At 35.9% G+C, this 25889-nt stretch overlaps 1 protein-coding gene across 10 annotated transcripts; it reads right to left on the bottom strand.

Moving 5' to 3' along the window:
• Positions 1-347: 347 nt before the first annotated feature.
• LOC132606054 (uncharacterized) lies at positions 348-24288 on the bottom strand. Of its 10 annotated transcripts, none has more exons than XR_009569588.1 (10): positions 24148-24288; positions 23952-24059; positions 16869-17045; positions 13079-13158; positions 10884-10923; positions 10684-10791; positions 8081-8161; positions 1726-1848; positions 1384-1508; positions 348-645 (listed from the first exon to the last, which is right to left on the bottom strand). XR_009569588.1 is itself a non-coding variant. In XM_060319365.1 (9 exons), exons 1-9 carry the CDS (start codon positions 24160-24162, stop codon positions 583-585), a joined length of 795 nt encoding a protein of 264 aa, XP_060175348.1. In that variant the 5' UTR covers positions 24163-24203; the 3' UTR covers positions 348-582. The 10 variants fall into 10 exon arrangements, 5 of the variants coding, with proteins under 5 accessions (XP_060175348.1, XP_060175350.1, XP_060175349.1 ...); XR_009569589.1 differs by having other exon boundaries at positions 23952-24053; positions 24148-24239; XR_009569592.1 differs by lacking the exon at positions 16869-17045 and having other exon boundaries at positions 23952-24053; positions 24148-24241.
• Between the last annotated feature and the right edge of the window lie 1601 nt (positions 24289-25889).

Raw genomic sequence — 25889 nt, 5'->3', positions numbered from 1 at the left:
TTAATATGATTATATTCAATGCAGGTATATCATGAGTTTAGCTCGTTCGGATCGAATAGTGTCGAATGCCGATCACGTGAATTTGAATCGTGAGAAGTATTATTTGAGGTGTGGGTGGTGGGAGAGGTTGAAGTGAGGAGGAGTGGGGTGTTGAGGCGAGGGCATGGAGTAGGATGGCCAAGGGACGAGGGGAAGGGGACGAGGGGAAGGGCAGGGTGCTGGGAGTGGGAGGAAGACAACATGAGATGGTACATATGGAACTTTTCTTTGCTTCTATTAGAAAAGTAATTTTTCCTAATTTTTGAGGAATTTGTTTTCCCTGAGAAAATATCTTGATCAACCAAATACAAATAAACAAAACTTCTTTAGCAAATATTCCTCTCCTGCACCCCAATACGAAACACACACTACATTAAGAGCATCAAATGCTAGAAGCTAGTTTGCATTACATTACGTTAAGCAGATTTATCAATTAATTTTTTTCCAATACAAGGTAACTTTGCACATGAGTTGAAGGTACTCAGATCTAGTACTACCTATTTCTTGAAGAATGGAACACTTCTTCAACCCGAAATACATATATCAACTTGTTAAATGTTCTTGTGAAGTCTGCATGCGAAGTCTTTCATTCCTTGCACATTCCACCTGGAAATAATAGAAGCATAACATTAGGAACTACTCTTTTGCTGCTTACAAAACAATGTGGAACTAAAATTTCACATTGATATAACCGTTAAAGTAGAATATAGGCTCTATAACTAGGTAACTCCAAATAAAAAGAAGATAAAAAAGAGAATGTGACATGTTCTTTTCGAAAAAAAATTATGTCTCCTGTAATTTCAAACAAAAGAGACTCGCCGTATCAGATGCTCCTTAACTCAAAAATCTGAAAGATTAAATTTCTCAACACAGTAGATGGATTTAAAAGGGGTAACCAAGCCAACATCAGTCGCGGAAAATAATCAACACCGGTGCACCTTTGCTCGTTGAAGAGCCACTAAAAGTGGAGTAAACATGATTTTATGGGTATTATAGATCAACATCAGTGCACATTTGCTCACTAAAATTGGAGTAAAACAAAGTACTGTTTGAACCCTAACATAACATTACGACAATGCATCAAAGATTAGAAAACGAATAAAGTTAGTCCCCACTTCACTAAAATGAGGAGTTCACAATATCCGCGGACACTACGGAGCTATTAAGACAGGCTCGTCAGCTCTTTGTAGTCTAGAGAAGTTGAACTATGAGTATGACCAGCAGAAGGATTAGCTAAAAGTGTCTGGTGACAAATATATTCTAAAAGGCAAAGTAGCAAGAATCTATACCCGTACCAACAACCCCCCCAAACCCTAAACTGGATTAAGTTCTTCGAACACATACTTAGCTTTGCAGAAATATGGATTTGAAGGTAGACTAGCTTTCTTTAAAACCCAACATTAAACCTGCCCACATCCAACAAATCCTGCTGTTGTAGAGATGCGGAGCTGCAGAGTCCACATGCTACTCTGTTTCCATGTTTTGTCCCTCAATGAGTCAAACTTTAGCAGGGTGCATTCTAAAGGTGCAAAATAAATGTGTCCCTCAATGAGTTGAAGTTTAGATGGATATTCTCAAAGTGCAACATCTTCAATAAATTAAGAAAAAAATAATTTGAGATTCATTTTCAAATATAACTTCCAGATTTATTTTGCTTTTCACAGATCATATTAATAGGGACCATACCTGGAAAGCCTTTAAGATAGAATTGTAATGCCTTTGCTCCGAAATTGCAGCTGCATATTTCCCCTTGAGAGCTTCATGAGCTTTCTGCTCCGACTGTAGTGCAATTTGCACCTTTTCCAGCTTCTGGGATATGCAGGTTCATGTTACAGACCATATAAACACTGGGCAAATGTCTCGATCTTTTAATGTTATTGACCACTAAATGTTCAAAAAGGCATTTTTAGAATGCTGAAATTTTTCTCTGATGAGAGAAAAGCATAAAACTTCAAGGTGAAGACAAATTCAGTTGTTTAGAAATAATATCTAAGTATGTTAATTTTATGAAGAGCACATTTAGAAATGCCATAATATTTCAAAACTGTACAGAAGCAACCTTTCAGATTACTAATTTTTTTGATCAAGTAAAGTATTTCATTCATAAACAAGGCCATAATCGGCCTTATACAAGTGGTATACCAAAAGGATTGTGTATGAGTCGAGAAAAAATAAATGGCACAACTATAGTGGTCAGTGAAACAAAGGTATACGACCCAGAGAAAATCTATTACTCCTCTCCACAAAACTTGCCCACTTAAGAAAAATAAGCAATTGAAGAGCCATCAAGGAGATCTTCAAGCTTTCCTTTAAATGGCCAGTGCAGATGAATAAATCCTTTAATTTTAACCTTTAGTTTTAACAGAGTTAGCCAGGATAGTCAAAATTTACAAGCAGTATTAACTTAAGAAAACAGAAGAATATGAAAAGGGAACACTGCATCAAAATATATAGGTATACTGGTCCCGTATTAGTTTCGGAATGCAAATCCCATGTAGTCTCTTTCTCAGATTGAGAAGTCATACAGATCAGTTTTCTGAAAATACATCGCTGAACTTTTCGAAAAAAAGATCACCTCAGTGAGATCAGCAATTTAGTTTCCAAGAACTGCTTGAAACATGTCATGTTCACAGGAGCCACGGATTTCTTTTCCCTTTCTTGAGTGAAGAACTAGATACTAGAAATGTGGCCCCCATAAATCAAAAGAACATATACGTGATGGTCCCCATAAATCAAAAGAACATATACGTGCTAGTATCTTTTTGGCATAAGGTTAAGATCTCTACAAGTGATTAGGTTGTCCCTTCACATCTCTTGATCAATCTTAAGCATTACACAGACTTTGATCTTCTTCTTTTTTGATGAAGTAAAACACAGACTTTGATCTTTAAACATTGTAATCAAGTAATTATACAAGTTGAAAGCCGAGAGAACTAACTTTTCTTTCAAAGTCTGATTAGTTTTTTAATCAATTGATGATTCATATTAACAATCTTTAGATGAAGTAGTTTTATATACATTTTCCTTTTTATATAATTTCTACTGCATCAACTTTTAAAATATTAAAATTAAGGATCCTAGGGCTTACACCCAGCGCCTCGATGCGTACATCTCTTCCCATATCAGAGAAAACGTCTCCCCTCACTCTCCCACCTTTAAGACACAGACGGATATCAGTTAAACTGATCCTTTTATCCTTTTTCTTTAAGAAAAATTCTCACTCAATCAAATAAATTGGACAAAAAGCTAATTAGAGTAACCATGACAAACTGACATTTGAAAAAGGTAGTAATATAATAACCTCGGCAAAGCCCAAGTGAAACCTAGGACTAAATTAGAACTATTATAAGATAATTCTTTTCCGGTTTTTAACAATTTCTGACTTAATCAAATAAATTGGACAAAAAGCTTATTAGAGTAACTGTAACAAACTGACATTTGAAAAAGGTAGTAATCTAATTACCTTGGCAAAGGCTGAGTGAAACCTAGGACTGAATTAAAACTACTAAAAGATAATTCTTTTCCGATACTCTAGTATGAAATTCTTCTTGTTCTTTTTTGTAGTTTCTATTGAATATTAGATGGCTTATGCCCGCGCACGGGCCCAACACTTCGGATTGTAGTGTATTTATGTATATGTAGTTGTGTTTAGATAGTGATAATATATATATATATATATATATATATATATATATATATATATATATACTATGTTCCAAATACGATTAATATAACATTGTAGTTTGTGCTCCGTATCTAAAACTTTATTTTATTCGTGTTTGCTACGAAAATTTATTAATATTTTTTAAAAGAGAAGACTTGTTTAAAAGAAAACTATTTCCCTCTCTTTGAGATAAAATAATAGCAATATTTAAGCATCAGTTGATACTTTCAATTTTAATTCGATTAATTTAAAAGTGTAAAATACTTATTATTTTTTATCAAATTTTTATTTGGATAATTCTAATTCAAATTATTAAATTAATTTTACATGTTTGAAACGAAACAAAGTAGAAATTAATTTTCTATTTAAACGAATAAATGCTATTTTTTAATTTTTGATAAATATTCTCGGTTTAACTCATTTTACTTGTCATGTTGTCTTTTGCATGATTTTTTAAGGAAACGTGAATTAGAATTATAATTTGACTAATTTACTTTATTCATTATTTGATCTTCATTTGATATTAATTTCTTTTCACATTTATGAGAGTAAGAATAAAAATAAAAAAGTAATTAAATTGTATCGTATTTTTTAAATATATATATTTTAAGTATATTTATTTTAGTCAACATAACAAATAAATGACATGGCGGAATAGTAAATACAACAATTAAATATTTTGAAGAAAAGTAATAATATGAGGTCCATGTTTTTTGCTGTGCAATAATTTCATTTGTTCTCACTAATGGGTTAATATGCATGTGACAATGAATTCACTATTATTGACTTGATGGGGATACTTTGGGAATTACATGAATATTGTTTGATTTTTTAGTATATTGGGTGCACGTGTTTTTTTTTTTTTTTTGACGTTGCCTTTTTTCTTTTTCTTTTTTAATATTGGGTCCATCTTTTTTTTTTCATGAGTTTGGAGAGGGTGGGGTCCACTTTTATTTCATGAGTTTGGGGAGGGTGGGGTCCAGTTTTTTTTTTTTTTTTTTTTTAGGAGTGACTGTCGACGAAGCATGGGTAAACCGCTGCTTCTATATAGTAAAAAAATAGAAATATAATAAAGTATTTCTATCTACTTTTTAGAAGAGTTGGTAATATAAAGTATAAAACATCATTTTTTTGCCCTTAAATAAAAAAGTGGGTGGGACCACAAAAGATTTTTTTACTCTTAAATAAAAAAGTAGGACCGAACACGGACGACGATCTTGCCTCTATAAACCGGCTCTTCTATATAGTAGTAATAGTAAAGTAATACATATAATTTTTTTATCAAATTTTGATTTGGATAATTCTAATTCAAATTATTATATTAATTTTACATGTTTAAGATGAAATAAAGTAGAAATTTGATTTTTTTATCTAAACGAAGAACTTCTATTTTTTAATTTTTAGTAAATATTTTTTGTTTAACTCATTTTACTTATCATGTTGTTTTTTACACGGTTTTTTAAGGAAACGTCAATTAGAATTATATTTTCACTAATTTACCTTATTAATTATTTGATCTCGATTTAATATTATTTTTTCTTTTATGACATTAATCTCTTTTCACATTTATTAGAGTAAGAAAAAAATGAAAAAGTAATAAAATTCTATCTTATTTTAATATATAAGTATTTTAAGTATGTTGCTGTACAATAATTTCGTTTGCTCCCACTAATGGGTTGATACGCATGTGACAATGAATCCATTATTATTGATTTAATTGTTTGATTTTCTAAGCACTTTTTTTTTTAACATTGTTTGTTTTTTTAATATGGGATTAATTTTTTTTATTTATTAATATTGCTTGATTTTGTTAACATGGGGTCCACGTTTTTTTTCCCGTGAGTTTGGATGTGGTGGGTTCCACTTTTTTTCCCGTGAGTTTGGATGTGGGGCCATGGGGATACTTTGGGAATTACATGCATATTGTTTGATTTTTTAGTATATGGGGTGCACTTTTTTTTTTTTTTTGACGTTGCCTGTTTTCTTTTCTTTTTTTAATATTGGGTCCATCTTTTTTTTTCATGAGTTTGGAGAGGGGGGGGGGGGGGGGGGGGTCCACTTTGTTTTTCATGAGTTTGGGGAGGGTGGGGTCCAGTTTTTATTTTTTTTTTAAGAGTGACTGTCGACGAAGCATGGGTAAACCGATGCTTCTATATAGTAGAAAAATAGAAATATAATAAAATATTTCTATCTACTTTTTAGAAGAGTTGGTAATATAAAGTATAAAACGTCATTTTTTTGCCCTTAAGTAAAAAAGTGGGTGGGACCACAAAGGATTTTTTGTTTAACTCATTTTACTTGTCATGTTGTTTTTTATACGGTTTTTTAAGGAAATGTCAATTAGAATTATAATTTCACTAATTTACCTTATTAATTATTTGATCTCCATTCAATATTATTTTTTCTTTTATGACATTAATCTCTTTTCACATTTATTAGAGTAAGGAAAAAATGAAAAAGTAATTAAATTCTATCTTATTTTAATACATAAGTATTTTAAGTATGTTGTTGTACAATAATTTCATTTGCTCCCACTAATGGGTTGATACGCATGTAGCAATGAATTCATCATTATTGATTTAATTGTTTGATTTTCTAAGCACTTTTTTTTTTAACATTGTTTATTTTTTTAATATGGGATTCATTTTTTTTTTATTAATATTGCTTGATTTTGTTAATATAAGGGCCAATTTTTTTTTCCCGTGAGTTTGGATGTGGTGGGTTCCACTTTCTTTTTCTTCTCTTTTGTTTTTTTTAAATACTGGTTGGTGTTTAATATGGGGCCATGAAGAACTTCTATTTTTTAATTTTTAGTAAATATTTTTTATTTAACTCATTTTACTTGTCATGTTGTTTGTTACACGGTTTTTTAAGGAAAAGTCAATTAGAATTAGAATTTCACTAATTTAGCTTATTAATTATTTGATCTCCATTTAATATTATTTTTTCTTTTATGACATTAATCTCTTTTCACATTTATTAGAGTAAGGAAAAAATGAAAAAGTAATTAAATTCTATCTTATTTTAATATATAAATATTTTAAGTATGTTGTTGTACAATAATTTCATTTGCTCCCACTAATGGGTTGATACGCATGTGGCAATGAGTCCATCATTATTGATTTAATTGTTTGATTTTCTAAGCACTTTTTTTTTTAACATTGTTTGTTTTATTAATATGGGATTCACTTTTTTTTTTTAATATTGCTTGATTCTATTAATATGGGGTCCACTTTTTTTTCCCTTGAGTTTGGATGTGGTGGGTTCCACTTTTTGTTTTTCTTCTCTTTTTTTTTTTTACTGGTTGGTGTTTAATATGGGGCACACATTTTTTTTTTTACATTGTTTTTTTTAATATTGCTTGATTTTGTTAATATGGAGTTCACTTTTTTTTCCCGTGAGTTTGGATGTGGTGGGTTCCATTTTTTTTTTTAAATACTGGTTGGTGTTTAATATGGGGCCCACAATTCTTTTTTTAATATTAGTTGTTGTTTAATATATATGGGGCCCACAATTTTTTTTGCTTGATTCTGTTAATATGGGGTTCACTTTTTTTTTCCCGTGAGTTTGGATGTGGTGGGTTCCACTTTTTTTCTTCTCCTTTTTTTTTAATACTGGTTGGTGTTTAATATGGGGCCCACAATTATTTTTTTAACATTGTTTGTTTTTTTAATATGGGATTCACTTTTTTTTTTAATATTGCTTGATTTTGTTAATATGGGGTCCACTTTTTTTTCCCGTGAGTTTGGATGTGGTGGTTTCCACTTTTTTTTTTTTTTTTTTTTAATACTGGTTGGTGTTTAATATGGGGCCCACAATTATTTTTTTTAATATTAGTTGTTTAATATATATGGGGCCCACAATTTTTTTTTTTTACAATTTTTTTTTATGGGCCTGTTTAATATGGGGCCCAAAAAAAAATTTTTAACAATTTTTTTTTTTAGGGCCCACAATGGACGACCAAAAAGGACCACAACGGACTACCAAAAAGGACACCAACTGGTGCTTCTATATAGTAGTAATGTTTTCACTTTAAATCATTTTTCTTCTTGCTGTTAGTTACATTGTAGCCCAATTTGCCAAAAATAGGCAAGGTTAAAAGACGTTAAATTGATTTGTCTTAAAAACTGAATCACTGGATTATTTCTAATGAGGATACATATCTGAATATAAGATGCAAAACTAAAAGACATGATACGGTTTCGCTAAATCACCAGAACGTCCAGCTTTTCAAGCGCAATGTGCACCTTTCCACACGTAAAGTTTCTGCTCCATTTAAATATACTAATTAAAGTTACACCAAGCAGGACGACCAAGAACTGCTTCACTCTCCCTTCTATATTAGTAAAGATGCATATCAAGTATGAGTATGGATACCTGTTGAGTTCCATGCAGAATTCCTTCCATTGAATCAATTAATTTCTTTCGACCAGCAGGGCTAGTAAGAGCATCTTTGAACTATACAAAGAGAGACAAAAGGTGACAAGATAAAAGAAATCAACACCGTGCACGGAACAAATAGGATGGATCAGCACACAAAGGGAGGAAGATTCAAACAAAGTTTGGCTATCAACAAGGAATCACCAGCAGGGCTAGTAAGAGCATCTTTGAACTATACAAAGAGACAAAAGGTGACAAGATAAAAGAAATTAACACCGTGTGCAGAACAAATAGGATGGATCAGCACACAAAGGGAGGAAGATTCAAACAAATTTCGGATATCAACAAGAATTCAATATACAACATGGGAGAAACCCAAGAAAACTACGAGAGAAATACAAAGTGTGTAAGATCGATTACAAAGTATTCTTTCAATTTAATCTATGTTAAATCAGTACAGTTACGCAAAAGAAGAGGAACTCAGAAAAGCACCAAATGTCTTTCCACTCTTCAAGACACAAAACAATCAAATACAACTCTCTCATTGATAATAGGATCAATGGGTCATTTGACATATAATTTGATGCATTTCACCTCATACTTTGGTGTGTTTTAAGTGTTTTGATTAGTGAAACATGACTTAATCATCTTAATTTTGAGGATTTTAATGTGTAGGAAGTCATGGGTGAAAAAGAAGAAGATTTGAGCTGAAATGAAGCAAAAATGCAAAATTTGGAGTAATTGCATGAACGTGACGTGTTGCATGGACATAGCGTCGGAAATGGGCAAGTTCTGATGAAGGAATTGCATGCTAAACAGTGAAGCAACTTCCCATCGCATGGTCATCGCATAGGGAGATGTAACATCCCAACCTCTAGTTTTGAGTTTTAGCGCTTTGTTTCATGGCTTGAGACTTCCCTTAGGTCTATATGATGTTTTAGGACTTGCTGGGATGTTTGGTTTGGGACACGAGGGACTGGGTGAGTTTCTGCATCATCAGACAATTTTGACAACTCAAACAGGGCCCTTGGAAAGAATGGCCAGCACTGTGGTCAGCACTTGGCAAATTTTGTCGCTGAAACTTGGCGGATTGCTGACCCACGTGGAGCCAGCACTGCCCCAGTGAGGCCAGCACTCTGCAGATATAGCCGGTTTTGTAATTTTTATTTCATTCTTTACCATTCTGAGACTTGGAGAGCTCGATATTGAAGAGTTTTGACCTAGATCTTCTTCTACAGGCTTGGGGTAAGTGATTCCAGCTTGGATCTAAGACTATTTCATGAACCCCAACCTAAGATCTATCATCTAAACATGGAATTAGATGGGTAAAATTCGAGATTTGAGACATATACCAGAGAATCATGAGGTTTTGAGCATGCAAATGGACTTGAAATAAGAATCTAAGCATGGATTTGATTTCCTTAGTAAATGGGTAACCTGATGGTGAATCTTGTTTCAAGGTTGGACCTAGTCTAGAATTATCGAATCGAGTCCAATGTCTTTGTTGGACCTCATTGAGTATTCTTTTGGATAGACCAAGTTTGTTTGGTGGATTCGGAACGAGGAAAGGCGGTACGCAAAGGTTAAGGCTAGCTCGGACAGACAAAAGTTAAGGCTTTGACCTCTATGAGGGAACTTATCCCAAATTGACTCGTTTGTACATACTATGAATATGGTGTGTGTTGGGGGGGGGGGGGGGGGTACCGTATATGTGAAGTGATGAGCGTATGTGTGGATACAGGGGCTTAAATGCTATACCGGATATAGAATCACATTGCTCTTGTGCTTAGCATGTTATTTGTTTGTGTCATGACTATCTACTGCATTCTTCATGCTAGTATAATATTATAGGCATCTCTCACATGTTAGTTCAACATTATAGGCTATATGTATGTCGCATTATATGATTAGTTGCTAGTCATGCACTATACATATGCATTATAAATCGCTTATACGTGTGAGTTGTCCATGTTTGGTTGAGCCTAAGGCTAAGATATGGTGTGTGGATATGGATTCATCCCTCATGAGTCATTGTATAACCTGAGCACCGCGGGCAATGTGCACACAGGATTGTTTGGCACGGGGGTGCTGGTGTTGAGTAAAGTATGAGTCTTTATCATGCATACTTGATTTCTGACTCTTGATTCATGCATTTCATATAAATGTTGTAACTGTGCATATCTTATTATGTTGTATCTATGCATAAGTTATCACAATGTATCTGCACATATAATATTATGTTGTGCCTGTACTCCACTTCTATCAGAAGAAAGACAAGAATAGCATGGGAATAGCGCCCTTAACATGGACAATATGGAAAAAGAAAAAAGAAGAGCTCTGGAAGCGGTGGAAAGTGCTTTCGTACAGATCAGCTTTTTCTTTTTGTATATTCTTGAAGCACTTTTTGATATCCCTATATGTGTTGATAATTGATATCTCTATATTCTATGTAGAGAATCATGTACTTTTAGTAAGATTCTCTACATTTTGTATACATCTTGTACATGGGGCCACCATATCAGTAACATTAACTTAAAGGATAAACATAAGAGTATTACATACACCAAAGGATAAAGGTTCTTTTTTGCTTTGTACAATACCTGTGAGCGTATGGAGTTCAGTAACGATGTTTCCTTTAGCATCAATTCTTTTATCTCCAACAATGTGTTGTAAGTAGCATAGTATCGACGGGTTTGACGATCCTTGGCCTGCATCATTCATTTTAGAGGTTAACAAAGTTATTGACAAGGAACTGAAATGTGAGTCATGGTCAAATGAAAGTTAGTAACTACGCTTGTACCTGGATATGAGTATAAAGTTCTGAAAAACGGAGTTCATACCTGCGAAAGAAAAGGTCTCTCAGAAGTATGACGTACAAGGCATGTAAGATTAATCCAACTATATTCATGGCTAATAACAGGCACACCAATACAGAAATCTTTTCAAGTTTATAAATATTTAATAAAAGAGATAATGGGACCTTGAATAGGATCAATGCAGTGAAGAAGCCATGTAGACTATAAAATGGCATCTTTTCATCGTTCGGGAAAAACATTATGCTGCATTCTAAATGCATAACAAATAGTAAAAAGGAGTGTCATTCTTGAAATAAAGACAACTTCTATGGAAGTGAATATATTTGATGCTCAATTTTCAAGAGAGGTGATGAGATAATTAAAATATGTAATATGAAAGTTATTGAAGGTACATGTTGGATAAATGGACCTTGAGTATAACTCGACTGCAAAAGCAAGCTCAAGTAGTGAGAATTTCACAAACATCTTATGAGGAAACAACAACACATACACTTACTGATGTCGGATTCCCTCATGCCCAGGACTAAACATCTGGAGTGTGTAGGAACAAACTTAGTGGCCCAACGTTGGGTAACCCAACATCAAGAGGGGTCTAATTTTAATATCACGTTGGGAAAATGCACACTGGGGATAATACGACCCCAAAAGTTAGCTCAAGTGATAAGGATTGCCCAAAAGCATTTAAATACACAAGTAATTTAACAGTGTGGAACAGTAATAGTAACAAATTAAGGTTCAGTTCACTTTTTGGCAGAGAGAGAGAGAAAGAGGAGATAGAGAGAGAATGTGTGTATTAACGAGCATGCTTCAATAACTTAAGTTAATGTCGTTTCACCACCACTTTAAATGTTGTGGCTAGTGACTAAAAGCATGAGCACAATTTGCTATTTGCTGTACTCAGTGGGCTTATGGATGAACTTCTACTGGAAACACGATATCATGACATAACGACCCTGAATTAGATATATTTTTCCCTTCAACTAGTAAGCCTGGGCACCTTAGTCGTGGTTCAAGAAAATTGTTATAGATCAGATATCGAAATTTAGGAACTAAACTTCTTATACCTGGATTAACTCATTAACAAGAATAATAGTAATTTGATGGGTTCAATAACAAGAGTTGTGCTAAAGGATACGTGATGCCATCTAATTATCAATTCTTTGTTCTGCCATCTTTCTAGAGTAATTTCAATACTACCTAAATAACCAAGAAACTAAATAGGCCATGAACCTATAATCCATTAGAATACATATAAATCCTACAATCTAATATGCTTTTATGCAGTTTTCATCTCCAAATCATCATGGAGGGCTGCTGGAGAATCAAATTCCACCTCCTACTTAGCTACTTCACAATAGTAAGACTCTGAAACTTGGACAAAAGTCAAACATAGAATCCTCTATAAGATTTTGCATACCGGTACTCTTTCACTTAATAAATTCGAAGCATCTATAAAGTAGTAAGGCAGCTAGCATAAATTGTAACAAAGAAACTAGAATCAGATAATCAACAGGTGAAAGCCAAATCCAGGGTTTTTTAAATCAATATCATAACTAATTGCTTCCACAGCAAAATGCTACTCTATTCTATTAATTCTAGAAGCAACACATGTTCACAAATTTAAGGGCTTACAAGATTTGGGCTAGGAAGAAATGAGGTTTCATTGATAAATGATGAAACTCTTAAGAGTTCAAGAACCTTTAGATAAGGATAGACTCCTACATAACCTTGCACTCAAGACCCAAGGGTGTGTTAGTAGTCAATGGAGTGGGTTAACAGCGATGAGGTATCAGGTTTAAATCCCAGTGGAGGCAAAAACACTAGGTGATTTCTTCCCATCTATCAAAGCCTTGGTGGAAAGAGGTACCCAGTACCTGTGCTGGTGAGAGGTAGCACGTACACGTGGAATTAATCGAGTTGCACGTAAGCTGGCCTAGACACCACGGTTATCAAAACAAAACAAAACAAAAAAGACTCCCACATCTTTAGCTTGAATTTGCTCTAGATAAATGCTTTCAAAGAGCTAAATTTACCTGGTTTTCGATTCAATAGAACAATTCTACACCGATTCAACATTCAAGCTCCTTGTATACCGAATATACTAGAGAGGGATTTCTAAATTCAGCAGGTATGAAGAGTATAATGCACAAAATGGAAAAGCACTAATAGAGGAACATACTGAATGAGCTCAGCTTGTGATGGCACATCATCGAGCTGACGTTTAAATGACAGAATTGACCTCAAATTAGCTGCAAGTTCCTATCAAAAGAAAAGGAACTGTAATTCAATGTCATACATCATAAAGGTGCAGTTTATAGGATAGTGGTGAACTTAAGTACAACAATGTTGTGTTTAAGTAGAAAGATGTTGTAAATCTAAATCTTACCTATCCAAAAGAAAGATGCTATAAAGAGAACGTACAAAAGTAAATGGTTCTCTACAATGTACACCCATTCATTCGCACAAACGGGAATCTCATGGGTGCACCAAAAATAAATGAGGGATAAAAGGCTATTCTTCAAACATACAAACTCACGTTTAATTCATTCAAAAGCTCTTCTACTTCTTTCTCTCCACACTACCCACATAAGAACAAATGGAGCAATGACCCATGCTCTGCACTTCTCTTCCAACTTCCCTTCTCATGGTAAAGCAGAATCTAGTAATTACAATATCAGTCCTTACCAACTAGGAATTCCTCAAAATCCGACTAACCAGTAGAACCTTGAAAAATATCATGAAAGGGGCATAACAATGTAGAAGTAATGTAAGACTCATACAGCAGCATAATAAGCCAAGACAATAAAACATTGATTAAACAGAACAGGTTGATGTAATCCAGAGTAGATATAATTCTTTATAATTTGGTAAATCTGAAGCAACATCTAGGTTGTGTGATGAACATCCAAGCCAACAAACAAAGCATAAACTTTTGTCTATGCCTACCAGACAAAGGCTACTCAAATTGGCCCCGCCATAAGAAAGTAGAGAGAAAGCAAGTAAGAAGCTTGATTATTTTTCTTTATAACCGTGGTGTACATGCCAGCTTGCGCGCACCTCAACTAATTCCACGGACTTTCACCGGCAACAGGTACCAGGTAACTCTGCCTATCAAGGCATGGGAAGAAATCATCTAAATTTTTGCCTCTGCTGGGATTTGAATCTGAAACCTCATGGTTCTCAACCCACTTCATCCACTAGGCCACACTCTTGGGTGCGGTAAGAAGCTTGATTATTCCCTCAAGTTTGGTTGGGAATCTATTGTAACTTATTTTACAATATGGTAAGTGCGTAATCATGAAACTGAATCGTAATAAAATTCCTAATAAAATCAAGTCTAATTATTGTGAATCTTGTATAATAAATACCACTTTCCTTCAAGTTAGAGCATACATATCATAAGCTCTAAGCTTGTTACAAATGTACTCAATTCGAGGCCTTCTGTGGGATTTGGTAAGAACATCTACTAGCTTATCATTCTGACGGAAAAAATGTGGGTATGCCAGACTCGATCTATAAAACATGCCAATTGAGTGATACAATGTGTTCATAATCAATTATGATGTTTGAATATTGATGTAGATGTCGATTTGGGTGTTGAAAGTGAGTTGGAAGTAACGGTAAAGTTATCTCCATGTGACCTATAGGTCACGGGTTCAAACCATGAAAGCAACCACTAATGCTTGCATTAGGTTAAGCTGTCTATATCACACCCCTTGGGGTGCAGCATGCGAGATGCTTTGTGCACCAAACTGCCCTTTTTAAGTGAGTTAGAGGTAATTTGGGATGGAACATATAATTTGGGATGGAACATAGCAAAAAAGGGAATTAATTATCACGATCCAAGTCCATGGCACGCATTATCCGCCTTGAGCCTAGGCCCGCACAGTTTGTCTTTTGGGCTACGCCACATCGAGCCCCAAAAGCACACGTACCATATAAACTTGAGTTATGCTTCATAAAGCTCTTTACTTTCGTCTCTCATTCCGATGAGAGATTTGCCAAGGTGTCATGTGCACCTCATCTTCAGAAGCTTGCCAGCCAGCCTGTCAGTCTTACTTGACCCGCCCTCATCAGCCCGCCCTCCGTCAGGGGTGTCAGATAAATTAAAAAGTTAGGTTGGCTACTGTGCATCGAGCCATAAGTGGGTCGTGATATGGTGTGCCCACCACATCAGGCCATAAGTGGGTCGTGATATAGCGTGCCCACTACATGTAACATGATCGGGCTAAGGGAATTCACAAGGAGAGGCAGCAATCTTAACGGACACTACGTGGCCAACACATGAAGCCTGCCTAGCAAGCTAACCAGATCACGTGATAGCGATGCCATGGCATGAATAAAAGACTCATTATGCGATGGCCACACCATAGCGTTACTGGTCAGAGGCTCAGCATTATAAAAGTTGAGATGTCAGAGACTTAATCCCAATTCTCAAACTTCCACAGGGGATTTTCATGTCAAGACTTGATCCAACAATCAACGTGAAATCATTGATGACTATTTGGATTATTTAATGCTCATTTATGTGAATCAACCTCCAAAATATATGATTTTGGCCCAAAAAACAAATTCGACCAAGTTTCTCCAAAAGTCAAGAAGTCTTCTGATGAAAGATTCGACAAATAAGGTCGTCGGAAAGTAGGTCAAATATTGATGCATGTGCCGAATTCCGACACGGTTTGACAACGCGTCCAATGATGGACTTCTGGAAAAGGTCTCTCGGACTAGAGAAAACTTCCTTGGGTGATGGTGAGAACAGGAAGGCAGCATAAAAGGATCTAGGGTTCAGACAAGGAATTTGACTCTGACCAGGAACTATATGCATCCAGTGACTCAAAATGTATTGGTGAGCAAGTTTTCTAACCGGGCTTTGGTACCATGAGAAATTAGGGAGAATTCAACTCAGAAGTTTGATTATTCCCTCAACTACAAGTGCTTACAATATGATATGTTTATAATTCTAAATGGCACAATACATAAACAGGCCCCTCAAACTTGGCCTCAGCTGGCAAGTATGCCCTCCAACTTTGGGTGTGCACAAGTAGACACCTCAACTTATCTCCACTTTGTCAGTTGAACACTCCAACTTATAAAATGATCATCTAAACACATCCAAAATTTATGTGCCACGTCAGCATTTGCGTTTACGTGTTCAACTTTATACAAGTTGAGGTGCCTACTTGTGCACACCCAAAGTTGGAGGGTATACTTGCCAGGTGAGGCCAAGTTTGAGGGCTTGTTTATGTATTATGTCATTCCAAATCAAATCCATAATTAAACCAATCATAACTAATGGTAAAGCTTGTAAAATCTTAATAGGCCAAATTTGGCTGAATTTTTCTATTAAAGAAATCAAATAGCATCTCATTGAATCACATCAACTACAAACTTAATTGTTTTTTTATACAAAGAATCCCGAGGGCCGTGAAGAACAGTTTGAATCTCCATGGTTAATGGACCCTACTACCCTTCAGCACAAACTCGGCTAATTGTTTGGCACTAGGTCTAGATAACAACAAAATCAACATCCAAGATAATGAAAATACAAATCCAAATGACAGGATACAACCTTTTATTTTTTGAGAAGATAATGACAAGGTACAACATTTGTGGCCATGTCGGAAGCTTAACCTCAATACAGGTAAGTGATTCAGAAAAAATTAGAAACAATTTTGCCTATTTTATGAACAAGGAGAAGAAGCTCAATGAGAAAAGTAACATAGAATGATAAAAGAAAATAATTTTTTTTGGATTCACACTGATACAAATATTTCTAGTTGAACATGGAGGAAGTTCCCGTTTTTTAATAAGGTAAAGTATTGGTGAAAGTGTCTATTTTACATGAATTCATTGATGACATTTTCCTTTAAGAAACAAAATCTGACTGTGTTACTTGTCAGCAAGGGACATAATTCAATCTATTAATTCTTGGTTATTGTTAGCAAAAAAGTAAAGCATTTTCTTACTCTTTTTGCAGAATCAAGCTTCTCAGTGGAGTCCCGAAAAGTATGGTCCAAACTTTCTGAGAACTTCCCCTCTTTGCCTCTTTGTAGTAGGTCCTCAAACTCATCAACCTTAGCTTGCAATTTAGAATGTTCTAAGATGCACCTAGATTGGAGTTCAGATTCTTGTCTGTCAAGTGCCTAAAAGAATCCAAAGCAAAAGTTGGTCTTTTTTTTTTAATCAGGTAAAGTTTTTCATTAATAATAACAAGGCCAACATGGTCGTATACAAGTGGTATACCAAAAAGGAGAAACCTAAAAAATATGGTTCTCTCCAAAAGACACCCAGTCCTCTAGCATGGCAGAAGGACATCAAAGAAGAAGCCCGCATGTGACAAGACAAATCTTTTAAAATGGAATTAATATCCAAGATTGGGCTTGTTAAAAAAAAATGCTTCCATTATTATGAGTTATAAGAGAAAAAAGATGATGAGAACATCAAAAAAAGATTAACTGAGCTCAATAGAATTGCATGGAATCTTTTTACTTTTTAAGAAGCAAAATCTGACCAAGGTTGAGGTATTGGCTAAGGAACAAATGATGCTCATCTACATCATCGCAAAAAGCAGCAGATATCAGGTTAAATATTTCATGTCAAAACAAGGATTGCATCCAAAATTGTAGAAACAAATTTAACATTGTAATAATTTAATCATCCACAAGAACCAGTATGCACCAATATGATTGTATTGGTAAACATGTTAGGATTGGAAAAGTCTTCTATTCATAACCGGAACAGAATTACAATAGGAGGAGCAACTCTCACACTCAACTATTACAAAAAAACCAATCCTAAACTGAATACCTATATCTCACTCAAGTGTTTTCCTTACTGTTTTTCTTTCTTGCTCTTGGTGATGCTACAAATGATAAAAGGCTTCCCTATTTATAGGGATGAAATGAACCTATTGATGTCATTTGTGACTCAAGCAAGCACTTGAGAATTTGCCAAATACAAGGAAGATGTTTTCTTCCTTAAAACAAGGAATATGTTTTCTTCCTCAAAACAAGGGAAATGTTTTCTTCCTTGTTTTCTTCCTTAAAATGAGGGAGATGTTTCCTTCCTCAAATTATGGGATGGACCCAACAAATCTCCCCCTCCAGTCCCATACACCTGAAGGAGGGTACACTGGCTTTTAGTTTGAGTGTATGCCGACAAGTTCTTTGCACAATTCGAACTTGTCTCTCGGTACCACCTTGGTCAGCATGTCTGCAGGATTGTCGTTTGTGTTGATCTTGGAGAGCTTCAGTTCATGTTGCTCGACTGCTTCTCTGACCCAGTGATATCGAACGTCAATATGTTTTGTGCGTGAGTGGTACCTCGAGTTTTTGCTGAGATCCATAGCGCTTTGACTATCACAATGAACTGTGTATTCTTCTTGTTGGAAACCCAGTTCTTGAAGGAAACGTTTCAGCCACATAAGCTCCTTCCCAGCTTCAACTGCGGCAATGTATTCGGCTTCTGTGGTTGATAGTGCTACACACTTTTGTAACTTAGATTGCCATGACACAGCTCCCCCTGCAAATGTGAATATATAACTCGAAGTTGATTTCCAGCTATCATAATCTCCTGCCATGTCAGCATCAGTGTAACCTTCCAAAATCGGCTTAGCTCCCCCATAGCACAAACATAGTCTGGATGTACCCTTCAGGTACCGTAGTATCCACTTGACAGCTTCCCAATGTTTTATTCCTGGATTTGATAAGTATCTGCTCACAACACCGACAGCATGAGCAATGTCTGGCCTTGTGCACACCATTGCATACATCAAACTTCCAACTGCTGAAGAGTATGGCACTGCTTTCATCTTCTTCTTTTCTTCTTCGGAAGAAGGACAACTTTCCTTGCTCAACTTGAAGTGATTTGCTAGTGGAGTACCAACAGGCTTGGTATTTTTCATGTTGAACCTTTTGATCACGCGTTCAACGTATTCCTCTTGTGACAAGAACAACTTCTTTGCCTTTCGATCACGAATGATTTTCATGCCCAAGATATGTTGTGCAGGGCCTAAGTCTTTCATATCAAAGAACTTAGACAAATCTTTCTTCAAGTTGTTGATCATAGTTGCATCCTGGCCTACTATCAGCATATCATCTACATAGAGCAGAAGGATGATAAATTTTCCATCGGGGAACTTCTTCAAGTACACACAATGATCTGCAGTTGTTCTTTTGTATTGATGTTTCAGCATGAATGAGTCGAACTTTTTGTACCATTGCCTCGGGGCTTGTTTGAGACCGTAGAGACTCTTCCTTAACTTGCAAAGGAGATGCTCTTTCTTTGGGATTCGAAAACCATCGGGCTGCTCCATGTATATTTCTTCCTCCAAATCACCATGCAGAAAAGTTGTTTTCACGTCCATCTGCTCAAGTTCAAGATCCATACTTGCCACCAATCCGAGAACCACTCGGATAGACATCATCTTCACAATCGGCGAAAAAATCTCATCAAAGTCAATTCCTTCCTTCTGTTGGAAACCTTTGACTACGAGCCTTGCCTTGTACTTCACGATATTTCCGCTAGCATCTTTCTTGAGCTTGAAGACCCATTTGTTCTTCAAGGCCTTCTTTTCCGGAGGAAGTTTCACCAACTCATATGTTTGATTCTTTTGTAAAGAATTCATTTCTTCCTCCATGGCCTGTCGCCAATTGGATTTTTCACGATGAGATTGAGCTTCTTGAAAGCTCTCTGGCTCCCCCTCGCTGGTAAGAAGGATCCATTCTGTTGGCGAGTATGACCTTTGAGGGATTAACCCTCGTACAGAACGTCGAACTTGATTATTTCCAGCTGCGTCTTGGGGTGAAGGCTCCCCCTGTTCAAGAATTTCTTCGTTTTGATCATCATTAACATCTGCCGGATCAATGTTTTCTTGTTCATCATGGACATTATCATGAAGTTCCTCGTTGTTGAGAGGAATGTGTGGTGATTCAGGGACATCATCTGGAGCATGATAACTTCGTTACTTGTTGACTGTTGGAGCACACTCATGAAACTGGTTTTCATGGAACACGACGTCTCTACTTCGAATCACTTTCTTCATTTCGGGATCCCACAGCCTGTATCCGAACTCTTGATCTCCATAGCCGATAAAGATACACGGAGTTGATCTGAGATCAAGCTTCTGCCTCAACTCCTTGGATACATGCACAAATGCCTTGCACCGAACACTTTCAAGTGAGAATATGAAATATCTTTCCCAGACCATATCTTTTCTGGAACTTCAAAATTCAATGGGACTGAAGGTGACTTGTTTATAAGATAACAAGCTGTCAGAACAGCTTCGCCCCAGAATGGCTTTAGCAGTTTAGCCATACTGAGCATGCATCGGACTTTCTCAACAATAGTGCGGTTCATTCTTTCAGCTACACCGTTATGTTGTGGTGTTCGTGGCACCGTTTTCTCATGTCTGATCCCATGTTCAGCACAATATGCCAAAAACTCCCGGGAAGTGTACTCGCCTCCATTGTCGGATCGGAGGCATTTCAGCTTCTTTCCAATCTCCCTTTCTACCATAGCATGGAATGTCTTGAAACGATCGAATACTTGATCCTTCGATTTGAGACAATAAGCCCAAACCTTCCGTGATGCGTCATCGATGAATGTCACGAAGTATTTGCTACCACCAAGAGATTCTTCTTCAATGGGTCCACACACGTCAGAGTGGACAAGGCTCAGCAACTCGGAACGATTCTTTCTGGTGGAACTGAAAGAAACTCTATGTTGTTTCCCGAATAAACAGTGATCACAGGGATCCAAAGTTACGTCTTTATCTATTAAGATGGCTTCTTTCTTTGCAAGAGTCGTCAATCCCTTCAGACTCATGTGGCCCAATCGTCTATGCCACAAGTTTGGCGATGTCTCTTCTTCAACTGCATTGAGACTCGGTCGATACAACTTTACATTGGTTTTGTAAAGAGTACCACAAATATGTCCTCTAGCAATAACCATAGAGCCTTTGGACAGCTTCCACATACCATCCTTGAACAGATTTTCATACCCCTGTCGATCCAGAGCTACTCCTGAGATCAGATTCAATCTCAGATCCGGAACATGACGAACCTCTTTTAACACAAGTGAGCTTCCATTGCTGGTTTTTATGTGCACATCACCAATGCCAACAATGCTCGAGAAACTGGTGTTGCCCATCTTCACAACGCCGTGGTCTCCAGATTTATAAGTACTGAACAAATCCCGGTGTGGAGTGGCATGGAATGATGCAGCAGTATCAATCACCCACTCAATATCATTTGTGCCCACGTGTAGGCATGCTTCCTCTCCGCATGTAACAAGTGCAATGTTTGGTGACACGGTGACCCTGGTCTCACCATCTTCCTTGCTCGAACTCTGGTTAGTTTGAGGCTGCTCCCGTTTAAGCTTTCGACACTCCACCTTCTTGTGGCCATAGTTGCCATAATAGTTACAATAGCCCTCGAACCAAGTGTTGGTATCGACGGACTTTCCCCGCTCTCGTGATCTCCCTCGAACTTGAGATCTTCCTCTACTTTGACCTCGACCTCTACCTTTGCCTCGGCCTCTTCCTCTACCTCCGCTTCTACCTCCGTTGCGTCCACTATTTTCAGAAACAAGGGCATATGATTGATCTACCCCGGCTTCTTTTCTTCGCGATTCCTCGTTTATTAAGGCGTCCGTGACCATCTGCATGGTCACCTTACCATTGGGGGCAGAATTACTGAGAGTGACAACAAGAGTCTCCCAGCTATCAGGTAGAGAACTTAGGAGCAAGATTGCTTGCTCCTCATCTTTGAGAACCCATTCGGCTGCACTTAGCTGGTTCACGAGATCTTAGAACTGACTTGTGTGTTCTGTGACAGAGGTACCGCTACGTAGCTTGTGATTTACCAATCGCCTCATCAACAATGTTTTATTTCGAGCCGTTTTTGCTTGGTACATGCTCCCAAGCTTTTCTCAAAGTTTGTAAGCACTCGTTTCCTGCGCGACATGATGGAATACACTATGGTCAATCCACTGTCGAATTTGTGCGACCGTTTTCCTATTCATTCTTGCCCATTCTTCGTCTGTCTTCTTGTCGGGTTTGGCACCTTTATTTTCGAGCGGCTCGGCTAAATCCTTCAAATTTAACAAGTCCTCCATACGAGGTTTCCACATGTTATAATTTGAGGATGTTAGCGGAATCATGGTATCCGATGATGATTTCTCCATGATAAAGTGCACCTAATCTACTTGTACTGGACTGTGGAAGCAGAATCAGGCAAAACGGGACTCACGGTTGAATCCGGAATGGTCGAAAACCTAGGGAACCGGTCTGACCAATCTGAAAACCGAACAAAAACAGAGTGAACCGGGCTGCACTAATTCAAACCGAACCGGGCCGGTTTAACCACTGGCTGGTTGAAAAAGTCAACAAAAGGATGATGTGGCAATTGGACTTTGACCAGATCTGGTTCTGGTCAAACGGGTTGGTCTGGACAAAACGGGTTGTTCGTATCGGGTTTCTCCGGTCGTCTTCTCCGGCGAGCTGGTGGCCGGAAGGTGGCGGAGCGGCGGCGGCGATGGTGGACAGAGAAACTTTGACTGGACTTTTGGAGGCCTTTCGGTGGTCGAAAAATTCCGAAAAATATATATTCGGAATCCTCGGAACGAGATCTTTCTAATGGTATACTCAGAGCACAATTTTGGGACAAAAAATTTTTGACTGAAAATTTTACGAAACTTTAAAAGATTGGCCTGGAAGATTAACCAAGCTCTGATACCACTTGTTAGGATTGGAAAAGTCTTCTATTCATAACCGGAACAGAATTACAATAGGAGGAGCAACTCTCACACTCAACTATTACAAAAAAACCAATCCTAAACTGAATACCTATATCTCACTCAAGTGTTTTCCTTACTGTTTTTCTCTCTTGCTCTTGGTGATGCTACAAATGATAGAAGACTTCCCTATTTATAGGGATGAAATGAACCTATTGATGTCATTTGTGACTCAAGCAAGCACTTGACAATTTGCCAAATACAAGGAAGATGTTTTCTTCCTTAAAACAAGGAATATGTTTTCTTCCTCAAAACAAAGGAAATGTTTTCTTCCTTGTTTTCTTCCTTAAAATGAGGGAGATGTTTCCTTCCTCAAATTATGGGATGGACCCAACAAAACATATACTGGAAGCGAAGACTATTTGACCGGATACATGGCAAGCGTAGAGAGGACTACAGTCAACAGTTGAGTGAGTCATCTTTCCTACTATTTTCCCTGTTTTTAAAGTAGCATATCACTCACACTCTTGAACTGCATGATACTCACTTTTTTTTTTTATGAGGGAAATGATTCTCACTTTGTTTCATTTCATTTCACACTTTCATTTTTAGAATGTTTTAGGAAATGAAAGTTTTCTAGATTTTCTTCTATAATTATCTTAGTTGACATGCTTTATTGTTACAAAAATGTTAAGCTATTTAAGATAACAAGTTCTAAACATATTTGTTTCTTTCTTAAATTCTCTGTCCAATTAAACATAGCCAGGTTGAGTTAGTCAACGCCAATCAGACCAAGGACTTGTTGGACCATCCGAGAATCATCTCCCGGGCCCAGCTTATTCGCACCAAACAGCAGGAGCCCAAAAGGATCCATCCGGGGAAGTTTAGAGTGCCCGGACGGGAGATAACTCAAACAACGGCCAGATTCCGAGATATCTGGGATTCCATTTAATGCCAACAATCTTAGTCCTTTAACAGCTGAAACGGGCATGAATCATGGAAGCGCTACCACCCGCTTACCCTATAAATTCACCCACTTCCCCACTATTGTAACCATTTGAATTCACCCGAATACACATGTTACCATTACTATCAAAAGAAGGGAAAACAAGTCTAACAAGTACCATTCACATTGATTTTCTCCTCGCCACCACCCCCACCTCCCATAATATATGTCTAGATTATATACAAATTCTTTTAGGATAATATTTTTTGTCTTATGTACCGAACACAAGAAAATAAGAAATTGACTTATTTTCTTGCATACTGAACACACCCTTAAAGTCAAACAAAAAATAGGGAAGATGATGACTCACCTTGGCCGTTTGGAGAAGGAATAACACCGTTTGGGCAGTGGGATCACCGTAGATTCTTTCTTGTAGTTGCTTTATCTCACTCACAAGTTCATCATCCTTTTTCTGATTCTAAAGCAAATCATCAGGATTAGTAATGCTGATAGATCAAGATGACCCAATTCATTCAAATACGTTCTTGATTATAATAGCTTCTTACCAGTTCTTCTTCCATTATTATTTATACTACAGAGTACTGTCTGAACATTCCACACTTGCAACTCTTTCCTCCTGCAAATTCCCAAAGGGACAGTATCTATCTATCTGTATATATATATATATATATATATATCTTAATATTAAGCCAAGTGGATAATATGAATAAGTCATTTGGCAACAAATTCTATTTGCATTAATTATAAAAGAAGTTATTAATTGTATTTTAAAATATTACCTAATTTAATAATTTAATAATAATAATAACTTATTATATATATATATATATATAAGGAGAATAGTCTAGCTTAATATTAAGTCAAGTGGCGTAATATGACTAAGCCACTTGTCAACAAATTCTATCTGCATTAATTATAAAAGAAGTTATTAATTGTAGTTCAAAATGTTACCTAATTTAATAATTTACTACTACTGCTACTGCTAATAATAATAACTATATATCTATATATATAAAAAAGGAAAGTAATCTAACTTAATATTAAGATTGGATTGTTCAGGGCTTTCAAAAATATGGTAATCATTTTTCTAAATTTAACATACAAATAAAATAAATAATAAGTTCTTTCCTTTCATTTGAATTAAACACTAAATGAAAAAATTAAATTAAATATCATAGTTGGGAAAATATTATAGAAAGATGAGGATAGAGATAATGCAAAGGAGGGAAAATTTATTTGCTTATTGCATGTAATCCAGAATCAAAGTTATTGAAAATTCTGTAGATTTTTAACAAAAAAACATGTATATCATAAGGTAAGAAAAAGAATAATGTTTGGATAAAGATTTAGTTTTGGGCAATTAAAGAAAAATTGGCAACACATATGATTTTCTAATTAAATGCTACATTAAATAATTAGGTGATTAGATGTAAGGAAAAAAAAGATGTAGTTATGATTTACTTTAATATTTTATATAGATATAAAATATGTATATTATATATAGGGTCTGAAAAAAAATTATGTTGGGATTTTTTTTGGGAGGGTTATTAAAGGGAATTGGCGACACATATTATTTCTCACTCTTACATCTAATAAGTAAGTCATTAGATGTATGAAAAAAAAAAAAAAGGACGTGGTTATGATTAAATTTTCAAATTTAAAATGAGATTTTGTGGTTTTAGGCTTAACCTGCTATATATACCCTTCCAGTAATACATAAGTTAAATTAGGTTTGCTCCTTAAAATTACTCTTCATTCCGTAACCGCTTCTTTCAAAATTATTTTTTCTCCATCTTCACTTTCTGATAGAAGGGTCTACCATTATAGATGTATATTGACTCAATAGGTCTCTATTTATTTAAATTATTTTTTGATTTTCACTATGTTTTATAGTGCCACAAATGTATGAGAAAGGATGAAGATATAATATTTTTTTGTGTGAGCTGATTGATTAATCTTTTTTAGTTTTGTTTTCGAATGAATGATCTTATGTGGCTTTATCTTGTGATATGATGTTTTATGATCTAATTTGCATTATTTCTCTACCATTTTGTTGCATGAGTTACTTTCATGTCCTTAACTTTTTATCAATATCTCCAGAGAAGTTATATCGTTAGTTCTCTTTTATGTAAATGCAAGTCATATTGCTTACTTATTTTCATATCATATTAGCAAAAAAGAAATAAGAAACTTTATTATAAGCATTTAGTTTTCTTAGTTTCCTTTTGAATTTTAGAACATCTCATAATACTTCTTCGGATTATAGAAGGCATTAATTTGTTTTTGT

The sequence above is a fragment of the Lycium barbarum genome, chromosome 8, assembly GCF_019175385.1.
Source record: "Lycium barbarum isolate Lr01 chromosome 8, ASM1917538v2, whole genome shotgun sequence".
Classification (NCBI taxonomy): domain Eukaryota; kingdom Viridiplantae; phylum Streptophyta; class Magnoliopsida; order Solanales; family Solanaceae; genus Lycium; species Lycium barbarum.
The sequence above is the reverse complement of the archived record's forward strand: the minus strand, read 5'-3'. Positions and strand labels throughout refer to the sequence as shown.

Bases quoted from the DNA above. Each gene is read 5' to 3' on its own strand.
- LOC132606054 (XM_060319363.1), bottom strand. The intron at 17,046-23,951 runs GTGAGTCATCAT...GGATTCTTTTAG, and splicing joins TCCTTCTCCAAACGGCCAAG to GCACTTGACAGACAAGAATC. The intron at 10,792-10,883 runs GTACAAGCGTAG...TGAATGATGCAG, and splicing joins AACTTTATACTCATATCCAG to GCCAAGGATCGTCAAACCCG.